We start from the raw sequence: 18145 nt of genomic DNA on the forward strand, positions 1-18145 counted from the left end.
CAGCCAGAAACTGAGACACCCAAGGGTTCTTAGAAGGTTTAGAACCCTCAAGGCCATTGTGGCAGACATCAATGGCAGCCACATAGCCCCTAAGAGTAGAGGCTGCTAGCTTCTGGACCACACAGGACTGCAGAAAGTGCAAAAGGTCTTTCAAGGACGCAGAAGCCGGAACCACCGAAGGGCGGTTCGACCTGCACCAGGAGACGAAGGCCTCCCATTTACCCCTGTACACTTCCAGAGTACCAGGAGCTCTGGCCCTCTGCATCGTGTCTATGACCGCAGGGGCCAGGCCGGCAGCCCTCAGCCTCTCCCTTTCAGGTGCCAGACCCACAGGTCTAGGCGCTGGGGGTCCGGATGGAAAATCTCCTGGTTCGCCTGGCTCACCAGATCCCTGAGTAGGGGCAGGCGCCAAGGCCGACCGACCAGGAGAGGCGCTATCAGGGAACTCCAAGTCCCCTGACTCGGCGCCACCAAGAGCAACTCCAGGGAGTAACGTCCGACCCTCTCGAGGGTCGGACGAATCAGCTCTAGCGGTGGAAAGGCATACAGAAGGCCCCGCGGCCAGCTGCGAGACAGAGCGTCCAGGCCCAGTGGGGGAGTCCCCGTCAGGCCAAAGAACAGAGAACACTTCGCGTTCTCTGACGACGCGAACAAGTCTGCCACCGGGTGGCCAAACCTGAGCCAGATCTCCTCCGCCACTGAAGGTCGGAGAGACCAGTTCTCGTAACGTGGTTCCCCCCTGGACAGCAGATCTGCTCCGCTGTTCAGGAGGCCTGGAACATGAGAGGCCCTGATCGACTGTAGTCGACCAAGGCACCACAGTGTCAGGTCCCGAGCTAACCTGTCTAGCTCCCGGGACCTCAGCCCCCCCTGTTTGTTGACATAACACATCGTCGTGGTGTTGTCCGTCCTGACGAGGACGTGCCAACCCAGGATCAGGGGTTCGAAGTGACGAAGGGCCAGCATCACCGCCATCAACTCCAGGTAGTTGATATGGTGGTGTCGCATCTCCGGGCCCCAAAGGCCCCGTGCTGTGCGACCTTCTAAGGTCGCGCCCCAGCCTGAAAGGCTGGCGTCCGAGGTGATCACCTTGCGGTGAATCACCTCTCCCATTCTGACTCCGGCCGACAGGAAGTCGGCTCGCCGCCAGGGTAGCAGCGCCTCCACAGTCCTGTGAGGGACCTGCACCAGAGCGCGACCCTCAGTGGACAGGATCCGAAGGGATAACATCCACCTTTGAAACGGTCTCATGTGGAAACGTCCTAGTTGCACAAGGTGCAGGACTGAGGCCATGAAACCCGTGAGGCGCATGACCCTCTCGTAACGGACTGTGTTCCCCGTTTGGAAGAGGGCTGCACAGGAGAGAAACTTCTCTATCCTCTCCTGCGAGGGACGGGCGATCATTGACTGCGAGTCCAGAATGGTCCCCAGAAAGGTGGTTCTCTGTGAAGGTGTGAGAGCACTTTTCTCTAGATTGATGCAAAACCCCAGAGACTGTAGGTGGTCCAAAACCAACCTGGTGTGACGCGCCACCTCCTGCTCGGAGCTCGCGCAAATCAACCAGTCGTCCAGGTAGTTTGCAATCCTGATGCCCTGGCGCCGTAGAGGTTCGAGCGCCGTCTTGGTCACTAGAACGAAGACACGGGGGCTCAGCGACAAGCCGAAGGGGAGAACTGTGTACTCGTACACTTTCCCCTGGAAGGCGAACCTGAGGAATTTTCGGTGAGGAGGATAGATGGAGACGTGTGTGTACGCGTCTCTTAGATCCAGAGAGGTGAACCAGTCGTTCACCCTCACCGAACGCAGCAGGCTGGCAGAAGTCAGCATCTTGAATTTGAAGGTTTTCAGATACTGATTCAAAACACTTAGGTTTAGAATGGGCCGTAGCCCTCCCGTCTTCTTGGGCACGAGGAAGTAGGTGGAGTAAAACCCCAGCCGAGTCTCGTTTCGAGAGACCTCCCTTACTGCGCCTTTGAGAAGAAGGGCTTGTATTTCCTTTCGTAACGCGGCCGCCTTGCGGCCCTTCTCCCTGGTGAAGAGTACTTTGGAAGTTAGAGGGGGGGATTTGTAGAATTGAATCCTGTAGCCCCTTCTTATGGTGCGAGAGATCCAAGGGTTCGGATTGCACCGCTTCCATTGCGAAAAGCAGTCTGCCAGGGGAGTGTAGAGAGGAAGAACGGTCGGCACCGCCCTCGCGGGACGCCCGGTGTCGTTTACCGAGCGCCTCTTGAGGGGCCTTGCTTCCGTCGACACGTCCTGACGTGATGACGTCGGGAGGGCGTGAGACGTTCTCCTCGGCGGAGCCGGAGGGGAAAACGAGCGTTCCTCTGACCCCAGCGGAGGCGGGGGAGGAAGCGAACGTACCCCGGGAACCAGCGGGGCCGGGGGAGAAAACGAGCGCGCCTCGGGGATCGGCGGAGCCGGAGAGGAAAACAAGCGCTCCCGCTGCCGAGGGGCCGCCCGGGCGGGACGGCCGGAACGACGGACCGAGTGCACCTGAAGAGGAACGGTCACGTGGTTCGAAGCTAGCGGTGCTGGAACAGAGGGTAAAGGAACTTTTCTGACCTTTGCCCGAGGAGGGCCTAAAGGAAACGTCTCCAAAACCCGGACGTTTTAACTTTAGCTCGTTTGGCCTGACTGAAAACGTCCCGAGGGGGCTCATAGATACCTTTAGCAGAGAGTCTTGCTCTGGAGAAAGGAGTGACCCTGGAACAGTTAGAGAGTGTGGAGGGGAAGCTATGCTGCTCTCTAGTGGAGAACCGTGAGAAGGAGGATTTACACTGGGAAAAAGCATCTGAATAGGCTGTGACCCTGTACCTTTTAGAGCAGCTGTGTGTGGACTGTGTGTCTGTGAAGTTAGCAGATTGTGAGGAAGAGCCCGAAGGGGCTGACAATCTAGAGCTACCTGTGTCGATCGTGCGAGAGGAAGAACCACACAATTTTCTGGCACACACATTTTTACTGTCAGTTTTTGTGGAGACAATATTTTGACAGAACCAGCAGGAGGCCGAGTTACAGGTTTTGAATAAAACGAACTTGTTAATGACCCCTGCTTTCCCCTCCCCAGAGTGTCACTTGCGCCGAGACCTTCCGCGGCCCCTCGCGGAGCGGAAAGGCTGACGCTGGGGGTTTTCCTCCCTGGGCCTCTGTGTGGGCGGCTCCTGGCTTGGATGGCGGCGGGCCGTCTTGGAGGAAGACCTGGAGCTAGAGGAGGCCGAGGTCTTGGAGCCCCTACTCTTGTTCTGGGAGCGGGAGGCTCTTGGCTTGGAGGCTGCCTGGGAATAGGAGCCTCTAGAGGACTGCGGCGGGAACAGGGGGCCCCGGCTGGGAGGGGGGGGCATCATGTCCTGTACAATCTCCAGGGTTTCCTTGCGGGCTGCGGCCTGTCTCTGGAAAACCTGGTAACCGTCCGCCAGGATCTCTTTGGGGGAGCTGGGGAGCTTGAGGAGCTCCTCACTCTCCTCAAAGTCTTTAGCCGCGGCGACTGGGTAGAGCCAGCGGAGAGCCTGCTGTTGCATGATGAGGTCCATAGCACGACCTGCCCAGGAGATGGCATGGAAGTTGGCATCTATTAGGTGGTCCACCGAGGCCAGGAGTTCTGTGGCAACAGCAGGAGGCAGGGAGCCGGATGCATTCTGGATCTGTTTCTGAATGTAGGCTCCCAGGAGACCAGTGACGTTCAGGTCCCTAGCAGAGTGGCCGATGGCCCTGTAGGTGTCACGTGCGCCCTTGGACATCTGGTCTTCGAAGCTGTCGACCAGTTTGGGGGCGGGTCTCAGGGTGAAGGGCCCCTTAGAAGCCTTGGGGTTCTTTTTGTAGAACTTGGCCTGAAGAGTAGCGGCCAGAGTCGGGCTGATCTTGGGGCAGGAAGGGACTCCGATCTCTGGACCTCCCACGAACTCCGAAGAATAAGGGAGTTTGTCTGGGTCCCAGTGCTTCTCCCAGGTTTCGTGCAGCGCCTCTTGGTAACCGGGGATCTGAGGAAGCATGCACATCACCTGCGGGGGGGGGGCTTGGCGAGCCTTCCCTAGGCGGTGCACCTTAGCCTTCTCTGCCTGTGGAGCGAAGGCAACAGGCAGATCCAGGTAACTGGTGGCTCTCTCTAGTACACTCCAGGCCTCCGGAAGAGGAGGGGGGCCCTGGGAGGAGGAGCTCGCGTTGTTGGGTCTTGGAATGGCGCCTGAGGAGGCAGGAGCGGGACCCAAGGAGCTCAGAGAGGGGGTCTGAGAGGCAGAGAGGACCGCATCAGACCCAAAAGCTCCCTCTGAGGGAGAGGGAGGGGGAGCCTGTCCCTCCGTGGACACCTGGGAGGCCGGCAGCTGACCAGAGGCAATAGGGGAGGAAGCGGAGCCTTCCTGCATAGCCTGCTCTGGAGCCCCCGCCGATGGGGGTGCGGCTGTTGGACCGGGGGCGGCAGCTCCAGCCGTGGCGGCAACCGAAGGGAAGACGGACAGAGGGGAATCAGTCTCGGGGATAGAGATGATGATCTCCGGTTCCACCGACTGTGTGTCCATCTGTTCCACTTGAGGAGCGTTGTCCTCCTCACCCTCGACGACCTCCACCCCAGCTTCCTCGTCGTCGTCGAATTCTTCATCCGACCAGCGTCTGAAGAGGCTCTGGGTGAAGTCCGGGCCTGAGTCCCCGCTGCCCCCGCTGGTATAGGAGAGAGCGGGGGAGGGAGAACGGCGGCACCGGGTGGGAGGGGTGGAGGAAGAGGCCTGCATCCCCCGTCGTCCTGAAGAGGTACCGGGGGGAGAGGCAGGTGGTTCCACGGTCCCTGGAGAGGGGCCTGGCTGGAACGCCGCCATGATGTTGAAGAGACTAGCCGCTTGCGCGGCGTGTCGTTGCCTAATCAGCACCGGAGTGCGGAGGCATTCGCTGCAGTTCGGTTCGGGCAACAGGCTGTCGGCGGCGTGGGCCCAGTGCCTGCAGCGTACACAAAGTTGGTGCAAGTCCACCGACTCCAGGAGAAAGGGGCAACTCGGAGTGGCGCATGCACGGCCGGCGGGCGTGGAGCTAGCCGTAGCCATCACTGCTAACACAAGCTAACAAGCTAACAAGCAACGCTAACAAGGCTGCGAGCGTAAACAAGCTAACGAGGCTAGCGAGCTAACAGAGAACAATAACAGTAGAACGAAGAGAAGAATGGAATGAGTCTCGAAACCGGGTGGCTCGACCTTACTTGCCAAAGTCAGTTCAGACGAGACGAAATTCTTTCTCTTTGAGGAACGTAGATAAAAACTTTAGGAACTTCTTAATGCTGAAGACTTCGTTGGAGCGAGTGAGTGAAACAAGCAATCCAGTTGAAGCAGAAGCGAAAAAGAGGGGGAACATCCGGCGGATGGGGAATTTATAGGGGTCCGCCTCCAGGCGGGTACGTCATTTGACGGACATACCCTTCGGCCAAAGGGAATTGTCCTACGGGAGTTTATGTGAGTGATTCTGTTATTCTTGGTTGCCGCTAGCGACACCCATAGGAGTGGAGTGCTGACTGGAGATTCGTAAACAAACAGTGGATTCAAGAATAGAGATGTTGGTTCAAGTGGTTAAAAACGAAGTAGCCTGGTCTACCTGTGTGTCTATGGTGGTGGAGATAACATTCTTGATGTAACTCAGTAGCTTGTGTGCGTTCACCAGGTCTGTGGTGGGTGGGTTCTGAAGGGGAAGGTAGCCTTCTACAGGATACGTGAATCACACGTAGGTTAAGGACAAACACTGGACAAAATTTAATGTAATAATGTAAAAACACATCCCATAATCTATTCCCATAGGTGTGTGGGTGTGTGTGTGTGTGTGTGTGTGTGTGTGTGTGTGTGTGCGCGCGTGCGTGCCCACGTGTCCACACACACACACAAGCAGACACAACACACAAAGCGTTGCAGGCACAGCTTAAAAATATTCACACGTAAAAAAATATCACAAATTTGAAAAATGTTCACAGATTTATCTCCTTCACCTACTGGCAGCGTTCATAAGCCATTTGGCACCGATAGTGGTTTGTGAGATTAGCTGCAGACACACATAACAGAGACTTTATAAAAACTGAACCATTCTTCTACTCATACAATACAAATACATTGTGTGATTTTTTTGCTGAGTTGAAAGGATATCTGAGAGGTCTGCTGCCAAAGTTGAAAGCTACAGACTCTTTGAAGGAGAGGCTGATGGCAGGGAAGTAGGCGATACCTGGACCCATCTTAATGTTCGTGAAGGCTGTGCCCAGAGACTGGCCATTCCTGGGGAAACACAAAACGCATCCAGACAATGTTATGGTACTGACTTTAAGCACAAATTGACTACTACAGTATATAGAAAACTAAAAACAGAAAGAGATCAAAATATGCAACAAAGTGTTCTAAACAGCATAAAAGAAATATATTATTTTATTTTATTATAAATGTATTACCAATACAGAAGAAATATCACACACAGAGACGCATTGTAATGTGTTTACAATTCATTTTCTAAATCATCTCCATAATTGGATCCTCACTAATGCCCTGCTCTGAAACGCAGAGTGAGCAGACAGGAATGACTTTACCATCTAATAATGAACATTAGTGAGGACCAATTATATGAAGATGAGGGTGAAAATGGGTGAAGTGTTCCTTTAAGGCAATGTAATAAAATGAAGAGACTGGCTTACAAGCAGAAGGTAATGGTTGCCTCATCCAGGTCTATCAGACAGCTCACAATGTCTCCTGCAGCCCATGACTAAAAGAAGACGTTTTATAAAGCACACACGTTTCCATTTTGGATAGCGTCCAAAACATGTTTGGCAAGTGGCGACATCAATGTATTTAATTCTTAAAGAATATTGAAAAGGTAAATAATAAACAAGAATACCTTCACCATCTTTATTGTAATAATGTAGATAATGAAGGACTTTATTATAGAGATCTACTACTTGTATTCTATCAATTAATTCTTCACCTTGCCATAGTTAGTGGTGGTTACATTCCACTTGCGCACTCTGTTGCCATCGTATGCGTACGAGTCTGGAGTGTCCCCTACACCTTCCTATGATGAAAGAACACAACACAGGTTTTAAAATTGTAATGTGAAAGACTGGAGGCTTTTGTGTGACACAGTGAGTGAGTGATTGAGTGAGTGAGTGAGTGATTGAGTGAGTGAGTGAGTGAGTGAGTGAGTGAGTGAGTGAGTGAGATTGCTTTCATTTTGGTTTGGAAAACTGCTACAGTAAGGTTGTACCTCTTCCAAAAGCAGACCCAGATTAGTATTCTTCCAGTATTAAGTAAGCTAATGGAAAAAGTTGTTCTTGAGCGGGTACTTTATTATTTTTCAATTAATCAATTCAATTCTGACTTAAATAAGAATACAGAATAAAGAACAGTGTGTGTGTGTGTGTGTGTGTGTGTGTGTGTGTGTGTGTGTGTGTGTGTGTGTGTGTGTGTGTGTGTGTGTGTGTGCGTGCGCGCACCTCCTGGTTGAAGCGACAGTTGAGTGTACACCATCCTATCTGCATCAGGCCCTGGGATGAGATCAGTACCTCGTAGGCCCATTTCCCTGGAGACCAACCACAGCACAGATATTAGGCATGACATGCTAACAGCGCATTTCATAAAGAGACTGACAGATTAAGGAAGCAATTCATTGTGCTAAAAATAGTGTATTGGATGGTATAATTTTGTTAACATGTTTTGTTTGGGGGTGCAGGAGACACTTGAGTTAGCACTGTTGGCATACTGGTGTGTAGGTTGATGTGTTGTACCTCCTGTCTCTAAAATATGATCCCAGAGACAGTTAACTCTTTTACTGCTAAACGAGTGCTCGTTCTTTGTTTCACGTGTCCGCCGCGCCATAACGAGTGTTCGTTCTTTTACCTGTCTGAGCACTGTAAGCAGATGAGGGGTGGCACGGGCGTGTACAGTAGCAGCAGCTCCCGTAACGTTAGTCTCAAATCTGGAGCGCACATATACAATAATGGTGGCGGGATCACTTCTTTGGTGGTTTTCTCAGCCTGGATCTACTTTCTCTATACTGTATCTGAAAACTGATGCAAACAGAGGGGGAGGAGGAGCCTCTCACTCCATAATGGCGGCCCGCATTCTGTTGTGGATTTTTTCACTGCTCCTTGAGTGATGCAGCTTTGTTTTACACAAGACCGCGATAGGAAATAATGGATGGCTATTTTTCCATAAATTCGCAAAGTTAAGCTACTCTGATGGCCATGAGCAGACTGTAAACAACCTAATTGGCGGCAAAAGAGTTAACTAGCAACGACACAAAAAGCAACATACTGTAGCACAAGCACATAACCTTTTTTTAAAGCCACCTGAGTTTGTGGAAGCATGGCGGGCAATGGTGCCATGTATAGGGGGTGAGTGGTCGAGGGTTTTGTGTGTTGGAGTGACGGAGGATACCGGCTAGACCAGTGGTTTTCAACCTTTTTCATATCGAGGCCCATTGTTTGTATGGCCTTTGAGCGGCAGACCGGCATTTGATGAGATTTGGCCTCACGGACCCAAAGCTTATAATGTTTTGTTGTTGTTGTTGGATGGGATTTTGTCCATGGTTCCATGCCATGTCGGTGCCGTGGGAGACGGCAGACCCATCGTAGTGCATTTTTGGTGTTATAATCTGGGATGGCTCACCTCGCACCGGTGCGAAGTGAGCGGTGCAAACACGTGACGTGTTTTGGCTAACACGTGACGTCATGGACAGAACGACTTTTGATTGGTCCGTACTAATCTTTTGGCCAACACAAAGAGAAATATAGGAGCGGTTTGCACCGCTCAAAAGGAGGATTAAACTAACCGAGTACTTACCTTTGTATACACATGTAGTAGCTCTGATGGAGCTGAAGTTGCTATGACCAATCACCTACAAGAGAGAGAGAAAAGCTCATATCACATAGATCACTCATATTGTAATTGTGGAAGGGCTGACATCATGCACACACAACAAATGCGGGGAAAAAACAATAATGGAATGAATAACAAATCTCACCCCTAGTAGGTCATCATCGACAAACAGTAGTCCTTCAAAGCCGCTGGTGTGATCCAGCACAACTGTCTGAGGCCCCAGACGACCTTCTATAGGCTGATCTGTAGACACAGAGAGACCTTAAACATCATCAAGCCTCCAGCCAGGGGTGTCGCACCAAATTCTGGGCCCTGGGTACAAGGATTCACTGCGGGCCCCCATGAATGTTCTTCATAGGGGGAGGGGGTTTAACACATTTAGACTGGGAACGCATTATTACGCATTTAACTATTGAAAAATAGCAGATATACGCGCTGTGAGCTTGTAGATCTGCTATTTTTGAAAAATCTATGTTTCTATGTCAGTGGTGCTCAAACCTTTTCATGTGAAGGACACCAAAATGCTATGTATTTGGAATGGACACGGACCCCCATCTCAAAATATTTAGTTCCAGGGACCCCTCCTTAAAAAAAAACACATACCGTAGGCTATATTCAAAGATTTGCAGACATTTTCACGACTTTCGCGCTGTGAGCTTGTATATCTGCTATTTTTCAATAGCTAAAGTACGGTATAAAATAATTAAGGCCCCTCCACCTTGGGCCCTAGTAACTCAGTCCCACTTTCCCCCCTTGTGACGCTCCTGCCTCCAGCCTCACCACAACTCAAACAACTTTATGTATGCATTTGGTGGAACCGTGGAAGCAAGTTAAGCAACCATGACAAGCAGAACCCTCTGCTTGTCACAGTAACACCATTTTAAGGCCTGAAAATGACCAGGAGAGAGATGGGGCGGCCTTTTGAGTGGCACTGTTTATCGTTAAGAAAAGGAAGCTCAGCCAAGATGACAGCAGTTCTGTTATGAATTGTATTAGATATGTCAACAACTATGAACACCAACACCTCCACAGACACATCCACTGTAAAGACCAAAATGCAGCTGGGAATAAACAGAGAGCAATGTTTTTTTTTTCCTATTAAAATGGCTTCAATGACTAATAACTCAAATGAAAAGGTACTGTATTAATGTTGGATTCTGTCTCATGGGAAAGGTAGTTTGTTTATTTAATTTTTTTATCCACATTCAGTCAAATATTTATGAATATATTAACTTGCAGCAGGACCAGTAGCTCCTCTGTAACAGACAGAAGTAGGTTCCGTTGGGGAACAACCAGGACAGCTGCCTGGGCTGAGAGCCTAGTGGGGCCTGGGGGAGCTCATAAAGAGAAATCGTTCTTCTTTTTACGGCATGGCTCCGAGCCATCTAAAAGAGGGTCTGCGTGTCTGTCTGCGGCTAATCTTTCATACGATGGGGCCAATCAGCAGCAATTCTCTCGTGCACGCTGCCAGTATGGCATGGAATGAATATTTTTGAGCGATGCTAACCGCTCCTACGTTTGACTTTGTGTGTATGTCCCGTCATGATTGCCACAGGATGACTCTTAGTGATAATTAGTGTTCTCTAGCACCACCACCAAAGTGATCTCAAAATGTAATTGCTTCTGGTGCAGATTGCTTCCGGTGAGACAGTGAAAGATGTCTGTGTGCTTCCGAAATGATGATTTAATGAATAACGTAAAATCTTGTCTGATTCTGTGGTTAATTACAACATGACACCCAGTTAGTCTCTCAAGGGAACCCTGAAGGACAGTAAGGAGAAAGAATTAATTGCTCAAATAGCTACAATTATGAACAGTTACCCATCAGCATGTAAAAATTGCCCCTGGCTTTGTAACTGTTTGTGTGTGTGTGTGTGTGTGTGTGTGTGTGTGTGTGTGTGCGTGCGTGCGTGCGTGCGTGCGTGCGTGCGTGCGTGTGTGCGTGCGTGCGTGCGTGCGTGCGTGCGTGCGTGCGAAGAAAATGTGAGAAACGCAAACTGTGAGGCCATAATATCTAAGCTGTCATCTAAGCATCAACCTATATGCACTATAGGTTGTGTATGTGGAAGGTGTCACATCTACAGTGTGTGTGTGTGTGTGCGTGTGTGTGTGCGTGCGTGCGTGCGTGCGTGCGTGCGTGCGTGCGTGCGTGCGTGCGTGCGTGCGTGCGTGCGTGCGTGCATACCTCTGCTGTCCTCGGTGGGTTGACTGGGTTCTCCCTCAGACAAAAGTCGTTCAATATGAGCCCCAAGATCCTGGAACCCCAGAGGTTTCCTTAAGAAGAGGGCGATTAATATAAGTGAGTAAGAGGAACGACAAATAATGTTCTTTAATGCATGCAGCCGGCTGGAGTGACCAGAGCTAGTTTCAGTTGATTTGGCAGTGAATTTTTAAGGATTTATGAAGCTGGGAGAACACATCAAGCAGTAATAGAAAAATGTTTAGACCATTTTAAACTGTGATACCAATGTTGCAATGTTTCAGGAATCTGTTTACAAATGTGTCTTATCACACATCTGGGATACACACTGAACTACTGTGGGATAGGCACCTTTACCAATCAAATGGAATAAGCTGTGTGGTCCCATCTTGAATTTACTTATTCACTCCTACGGACACTACTTTAATTTGAACGAAGTACTGGTTTTGTCCGATGTTTACCCTCTTCAATTGAAAAGTAAAAAAAGAAAGAAAAAGAAAATTGAGATATTCTTAAATGAAGAAAGAATCGGGTTACCCATTGAACTGGCCTAATCCGTTTGGCAATGATGACTTTTTACATGTTAGCTATGATGGTAAGAGAGACTCAGCTTGACCTCCAAAGTGGGTGAGATACCTTGACCTGGACTAGTGTTACAATGTCCTAAAGCCAGCGACCACTGGGCTTAAGCCCACTAGTTTCGGGTTACCTCCAGCAGCTCTAAACATAGACATCAGACACACACACAACCATAAATATGTTGCTCAAGAAGACCTCAAAAGCACATATCAACTCAAAAGCACCATAAGTCCATAATCCAACAACCCTAGCCAGTCTCATGCCTCAACTGTTCACCGGGATACATGCCTGCCGTTGGGTTTTAGAGTCAGACGTAATAATAATAATACCGTAATAATACCATAATAATAATAATAATTAATAATACATTTACTTTACATTTCACAAACCTCATAATGCTACAGGGTTTAGAATCATTGGCATAAAAACAGCAAATGCAACCAAACAACTACATGGCACCCTACTAGGGATAAATGTACAAACTAGGTAAAAATCAGGAAAAAGAAAGCCCAAGAATAACTCAGAAGACGCTTTGTTAAAAAGGTCAATTTTTAAAAGCGTCAGAGGATTGTGAGGTTCTTCTCAGGTGTTCAGGGAAGGCATTCCAAAGACGTGGGGTAGTAGAGTAATTGGATCCTGATCCAACCAATCATTATACTTCTCTGTACTTGTAACCTTAACTGCTTTGCCGCCACTGGGCAACTGATACCCCCTTGGGATAATAAAGGTATCTAATCAATCAATCAATCAATCTATCTATCTATCTATCTATCTATCTATCTATCTATCTATCTATCTATCTATCTATCTATCTATCTATCTATCTAGAGAGGAAGGCCTGGTCACCCATGGTGCAGAGCTTGGTCATGGAGGCAAGGGGGGGTGGATGCACTGATGTGTCAGAAGGGAGATCTTGTACTCAGTACTGAAGGAGTAGGGTGAACGGAGGATGGGTGTAATGGGGTTGTATTTTTGCACTCTCATCAGGATCCCAGCAGTGCCGTTTTGAATGTACTGAAGCCTCTGCTAGGGATCCCGATGAGTAGTGGATTGCAGTAATCCTGCCTCAAAGTTAAGTTGAGGGTCCATTTTCGCACCCAAGTTGGTGATTGTAGATGAGAGAAGATCGTGACCGGAGAAGGAGATGCTAGTAACAGGGCATGATTGGATCTGGTGGGCGGTGCCAATTAGGATGATTTGGTTTTGGAACTGTTTAGTTGAAGTGAAGCTGGTTGCACACTGCTGCGTTTTTCGGGCCGAATATCGGAGTGAATTTCGGAGCACGCAAATAAAAAAATCAACCTCACGTTATGTCAATCACGTTTGCACACTGCCGCCCGTTTCGCGCACCACTCGGTCCCTTGCTCTCTCTATCTCTCTCTCTCTCCTTGCCCTGAAAAACGCATTTCGCAACGAAAAACGCAGCAGTGTGCAACCACCTTAAGTTGAGTTTTATCCACGCCTATAACTCCTCCAGGCAGGTGGTTCGTGGAATCGTGTGGATGATGGAGTTGGTGCCAGCAGGTCTGCACGTACAGTAAATAACCATAGTAGACAACAACACGCCACACGCCTCGGGTCATCAGGATATCCATTACTCCCTTCCTGACAACACAGGCAAGGTTTTTCCAAACTATTTACAGTAGCAGATAGCTGTATCTCAGCACATACACATGCATACACCATTGAACCAGACGACAAACAAAAGTAGCCGAATGTTCACAAAGAATGGACTTCGCAACTTGGGAGGACATAATACACTGTAACCAAATGATAAATGTCTGGGCAAATACTTACATTATACCTACATTTATAACCTTCATTATATTTTACAGTAGCAAATTAAATGTATACATTCCATCCCAATGCGATCCAGATGAATGTTTTGGGGGTTTGCGCATTATTACTCAACATTAAAAAGGACTGTCCTTCCATATTCATATTCTACCATTATGTGGAATATGAAACTATTTTAAGTTAGTACAACTCCACACACTCAGCACTGCTTGGTCTGATGATGGCTTTGATAGCAGCGTTGACACTGCTAGGCCCATCTTCAGCTATCTTCATTGTATTAAGACAATAGGAAAATAGATAGGGACACAGAGCAGAGCAACACGGGAGAGAAGATGATTGTGGAATTTGTAATTGGATCCTGAGGGTGCTGAGACAAAATCCAAAAACAGAATCATGAAAAACAAGAGAGGGGCTCGAACTTTTAAATACTCCACTTTATATTCACAGCAGTAATAAAACATTTTGACCTTAAAGTCTTTTCCTGGTAAGTGTGAGTGAATAAAAAATCAAGCATTTAAAGTGAGCTACAAGCGCCCCCACTTTGAATTGGATCCTGAGCCAGCATGGCAATAGTTCACAAATGATTAAAAACTGATGCCTGAGTTATACTTGCGTGTGTGTGTCAAGCAACTACCGGTAAATAGAAATCAGGCATATAGTACTCTACCTGAGGGAGGCCAGAGCAGGTCCCTGTTTGACGGAGGGGAATACATGGTGTAGGTAGTCACTCAGTAACTTCTCATTCACTATGCCTGGATGAGAATGGACAAAAGAGAACAGAAAATGACTTCAATTATAAGATAGATTGCCCATACCAGGAACCCCTAATAGAATTGAATGGTCGTTTTATATCTACCTCTTCCAGTACCCGACCAAAACCTTGTATCACTCTTTTTATCTGTCTGTATTATGTAAATCTAGTCACCTCACACCATTACTTACCTTTGGGTTTGTCTGTATCCGAAGCCAGTCTGTAGTTCCGACGGGTCAGGGCTGTGCCGCCCCCCTTTGAGCTCATGTTGTCTGTCTGGAGTCACCTAGTCCATGCACTGCTGAGTGACAACAAACAGCCACATTATCTTTGACAATTTTTTGATTGACTGAATACTTTATTAGTCAAATGAAAAGAGTACAGGGTATTTTTTTAAAGGCCGATGCACACCTCAAAGGAAGCAAGTTGCTGAAAGTGTGCAGGTCCTTTTCTTTGATGTCATTATCGGGAAAATCCCAGTTGGGCGGTGTCCCAGTTGGGCGAACAGACTGTAATTATTGTCCACGACATTGCAAGCGGCGCGAAGGCCAGCGGACCAGGGCAGGGCCAGGGCCGCGTGGCCGGCGGAGCGCCGCGCGAGTTACGAAGCCGTGGTGAATGCAATCGTTATATTTATGCCCAGGCCCTAAGGCCTGGGCAAGCGCACGATAAACGCATGAATGGGATGAAGATCGTTTGCTTTACAGTCTGTTCGCCCAACTGGGACACCGCCCAACTGGGACTAGCCCATTATCCTTTCTGGTCCAACATGTATTCAATTCATCGTAGCATACATATACATAGCAGATTAACACATTAATACATGTCATCAACAACAAATACAAACAACAATATGTACAAAGGAGAAAGGGGGAAAATGGCAGCAGTGAATGACACCTCCGTTTGATGGTAATTAAAATATTCATCCCCTTAATTATAGTCTTCTGATAGATGTTTGTTCTAAATTTGGGGAGAACCAAAGACAGATATTAAACCTTTACCAGCAGCCTTGTGACCATTTAAGATGAACGTTAAAGATGAAATACGACAAGAAAGAAAGGAAAACAAAAGGGAGTTGGTGTATAACAAAGTTGTAGACGGACATCCAGATCAGATCTCACATCAACAGGTCATTTCCATCTTTTTCTAGCTTTACAATACAAGATGAGAGAGAGAGAGAGAGAGAGAGAGAGAGAGAGAGAGAGAGAGAGAGAGAGAGAGAGAGAGAGAGAGAGAGGGAGAGAGAGAGAATCGAATGCACTACCAAAAACCATTGTACCGGTAACTAATCTGTCATAACGGATGTCATAAGTATTGTATTATATTTATTGTATTATATTATGTATTCAAAATCAAATCAATAACTATTATAACAACTAATGTAAACTACTTGACATACAGATTCTTACTCTAGTAGTAGTGGGTACTTGGTCAAGACTATTAATACAACTGAATAGTCATGATACTAGGATGCTGTCAACTCAGACACAATTCTCCCTTGGCTGACTATTACTACATGTTTGATGCAGAGACATTGGTTCCTGTCCAGTTCTTTTGGAACACTGGCTCACTATCGAAAAAGGTGCGGTTGTAGAGAAAGAAATAGAGGGTCATGCCCAGATCACAGCTAGCTTGCAAGTTCACACAAGGTACTGTAACTGTATCAGTTTACAGCGATTTCAGTCGCCCATGGCAACAGTGCCAGCTACCTACTATTCTGGAAGGCATGTGTGTGCTCACCATACCACTGTGTGTCACAGTGGTATGGTGAGGTCAGTCAGAAGATCTCTCACCAGTTAAGTTACATAATGCTGCGGGGTCCCATCAGGCTGGGATTGGGGTTGGGGTTATGGTTAAGGTAGGGGTTGGGGTTGGGTTAGGAAGGGAGGGAACAGCTCCCAACCCTGCTATGTGTAGCTATGCCAGTGATGCCCAACCTTTTTAGCTCTGACCCGAACCCCGGGACCCAAACTAGTGAAAACAGCAGATCTACAAGCTCACAACCCTGCACTTCTTCTTAAACATTTGTTTTCTAATTTATGGAATTTTCATTCATTTATTAATGAAATTACTTAGAAAATTAATTGAATTTTTTTTTATTATTCATGACAATCTTTGGCTTTTTTTGGGAATGTTTTTTGAAAATATTTTGAATGATAATTATTAAAAAACTAAATGTAGGAAACAAAAAACAAAAGAGACCCATAAAAATGTGTCTGCGAGGTGGAGTTTGGGAAACACTGAGCTATGCTATCTGTGCGAGCTCCAGTCTAATATGCACCGTAGCAGCTGCTAACCATATACGGACTACAGTGTATCTGCCACCATTAAACCCCGTAAGCTTGGGTTCAGCCCATTAGCCAGACGCACGTACAGTATTTTTGCATTTAATATAGCTTCACCAAAATCGCTTGCTAACTGCCTCGCTAGCTGGCTAATGACAGTGACAGCCACAGAGAAGCATTGACTGAGTGAAGCTCCTATACGCTGTTATACCTAACTTTGTGGACTATCGAAGTCTGTCTCTAGCTATCCAGAGCGGATAAATCGCAACACGGCGGCCGATGGAATCACGGAATTCAATAGGTCACACATTTGGCGTAACGCTGCTATTTTGGTTCGCTAGAATTGCTCACTGGGACACAACAAGCTGGTGGAAATACTTACCCGATACTTCTTTGTAAATGAGCCTCCTCTTCTTTGTCTCAAATGCGGTGTTTTGTATATCAGTACTTAATGACTGCGGTATGACATACAGGTGTCAACGCTGTGTTTTCCACTGGAGCCTATTTCTATTTCTACAACAACAGTATTCTGGTCAAACGGTTCCCACGTCACGGAGCGTCAGTTGGGACAAAATACGTCGGGTTGACTGAACCATAGGACTGAACGCGAACAAAACCGCTGAGTCAGAAATTGTAGGCTACTGTACATGTCATCCAGACGACCAGACCAGACCAGTGGTGTAAAGTAACTGGTACTACATGCACCTAGCCTACCAGTCTTACATGTAGGTCTACTTAAGCACAATGTTGAGGTACTTTTACTGGAGTATTTCCAGTTTTCAGTTTTTCGCTTCTCGGCCTTTTGGCTAAGACAGCGGTCGCCACTAGACGTGGGTATAGGTTGAGTCTCCTCTGTGGCTCATTCTTTCCTTTATATAGTGGTTCATTGTCAATTTGTTATCTCCTGTATAATAAAGTAATTTCATTCAGTCAAGTGAGTGAGATCTTTATATTACTTTTGCACTGTGTTTAGAATAATTTGTTTTAAAGTTATTGTCTGAATTACAATATCTGCTGACCGGTTTGAGGTGAGTGGTTAAAGTTTTCTTGTCCCCTTTGGGACATTATTTGCTTTTACTTAGTGCCTCTTGTCTGGTTTAGACTGTTGTTTGTTTTTAACTGTTGTTAGGTGGAGGTGCCTCCACCATGTCGGCTTCCCGTGCCGGCTTGGGGAGGCACCACACTGTTCGTTTTAATCTTCCTGATGATGAGCTGCGGGGTTTGACCAGGATGGATTTCTCCCGTAGATTTATCCTGGGAGAATTAAAATTCACCCCAGATGACATCAACTGCATTTTGCAACTACCCATGAAAAAAGGCTTTGATGTCAGTTTTTGCAGTGCTTGGAATTTAAGAGATTTTTGGAATCGCTATGAGAATGTGAAAGACCAGTTTGTATCCTTTCAAGTGGAAGAGCTAACTGACAGCTCAGAGAAAACAGTGACTGTCAGGATGTTTAATGAAACTGTGAAAGGCTGTGACATAAAAATATGGCTGGCCAGATATTGCTCTGTAAAAGCTGACCCTACCAAGCATTATGATGCTGATGGCATTTGGGATTGTAGCTGGAGGGTCAAGGTAAAACAGCTACCTGACCCCCAGGGCTACCAAGGCCTGAAGCAGATTCCACCTGTAATAATGCTTGGGGAAAACAGAGGCTACATTAACTATGTAGGTCAACCCAAGCTCTGCCGCAAGTGTGGAGAGC

General features: G+C 47.6%; 1 protein-coding gene across 1 annotated transcript in view; it reads right to left on the reverse strand.

Moving 5' to 3' along the window:
* rnf123 (ring finger protein 123) overlaps window positions 1-16920 on the reverse strand; it is a 207706-nt gene extending 190786 nt beyond the window's left edge. Inside the window, exons 1-11 of the mRNA XM_080727740.1 lie at window positions 16820-16920; window positions 14344-14453; window positions 14069-14153; window positions 11011-11099; window positions 8971-9068; window positions 8790-8844; window positions 7442-7527; window positions 6934-7020; window positions 6647-6714; window positions 6100-6236; window positions 5572-5675 (exon numbers count right to left, since the gene is read on the reverse strand). Of these exons, the coding sequence (XP_080583866.1) occupies window positions 5572-5675; window positions 6100-6236; window positions 6647-6714; window positions 6934-7020; window positions 7442-7527; window positions 8790-8844; window positions 8971-9068; window positions 11011-11099; window positions 14069-14153; window positions 14344-14419 (885 nt within the window). The 5' untranslated portion in view covers window positions 14420-14453; window positions 16820-16920. The remainder of the gene's footprint in view (window positions 1-5571; window positions 5676-6099; window positions 6237-6646; window positions 6715-6933; window positions 7021-7441; window positions 7528-8789; window positions 8845-8970; window positions 9069-11010; window positions 11100-14068; window positions 14154-14343; window positions 14454-16819) is intronic.
* Between the last annotated feature and the right edge of the window lie 1225 nt (window positions 16921-18145).

Source organism: Nannobrachium achirus, assembly GCF_963921795.1.
Source record: "Nannobrachium achirus genome assembly, chromosome: 6".
NCBI classification, from domain to species: Eukaryota; Metazoa; Chordata; class Actinopteri; order Myctophiformes; family Myctophidae; genus Nannobrachium; species Nannobrachium achirus.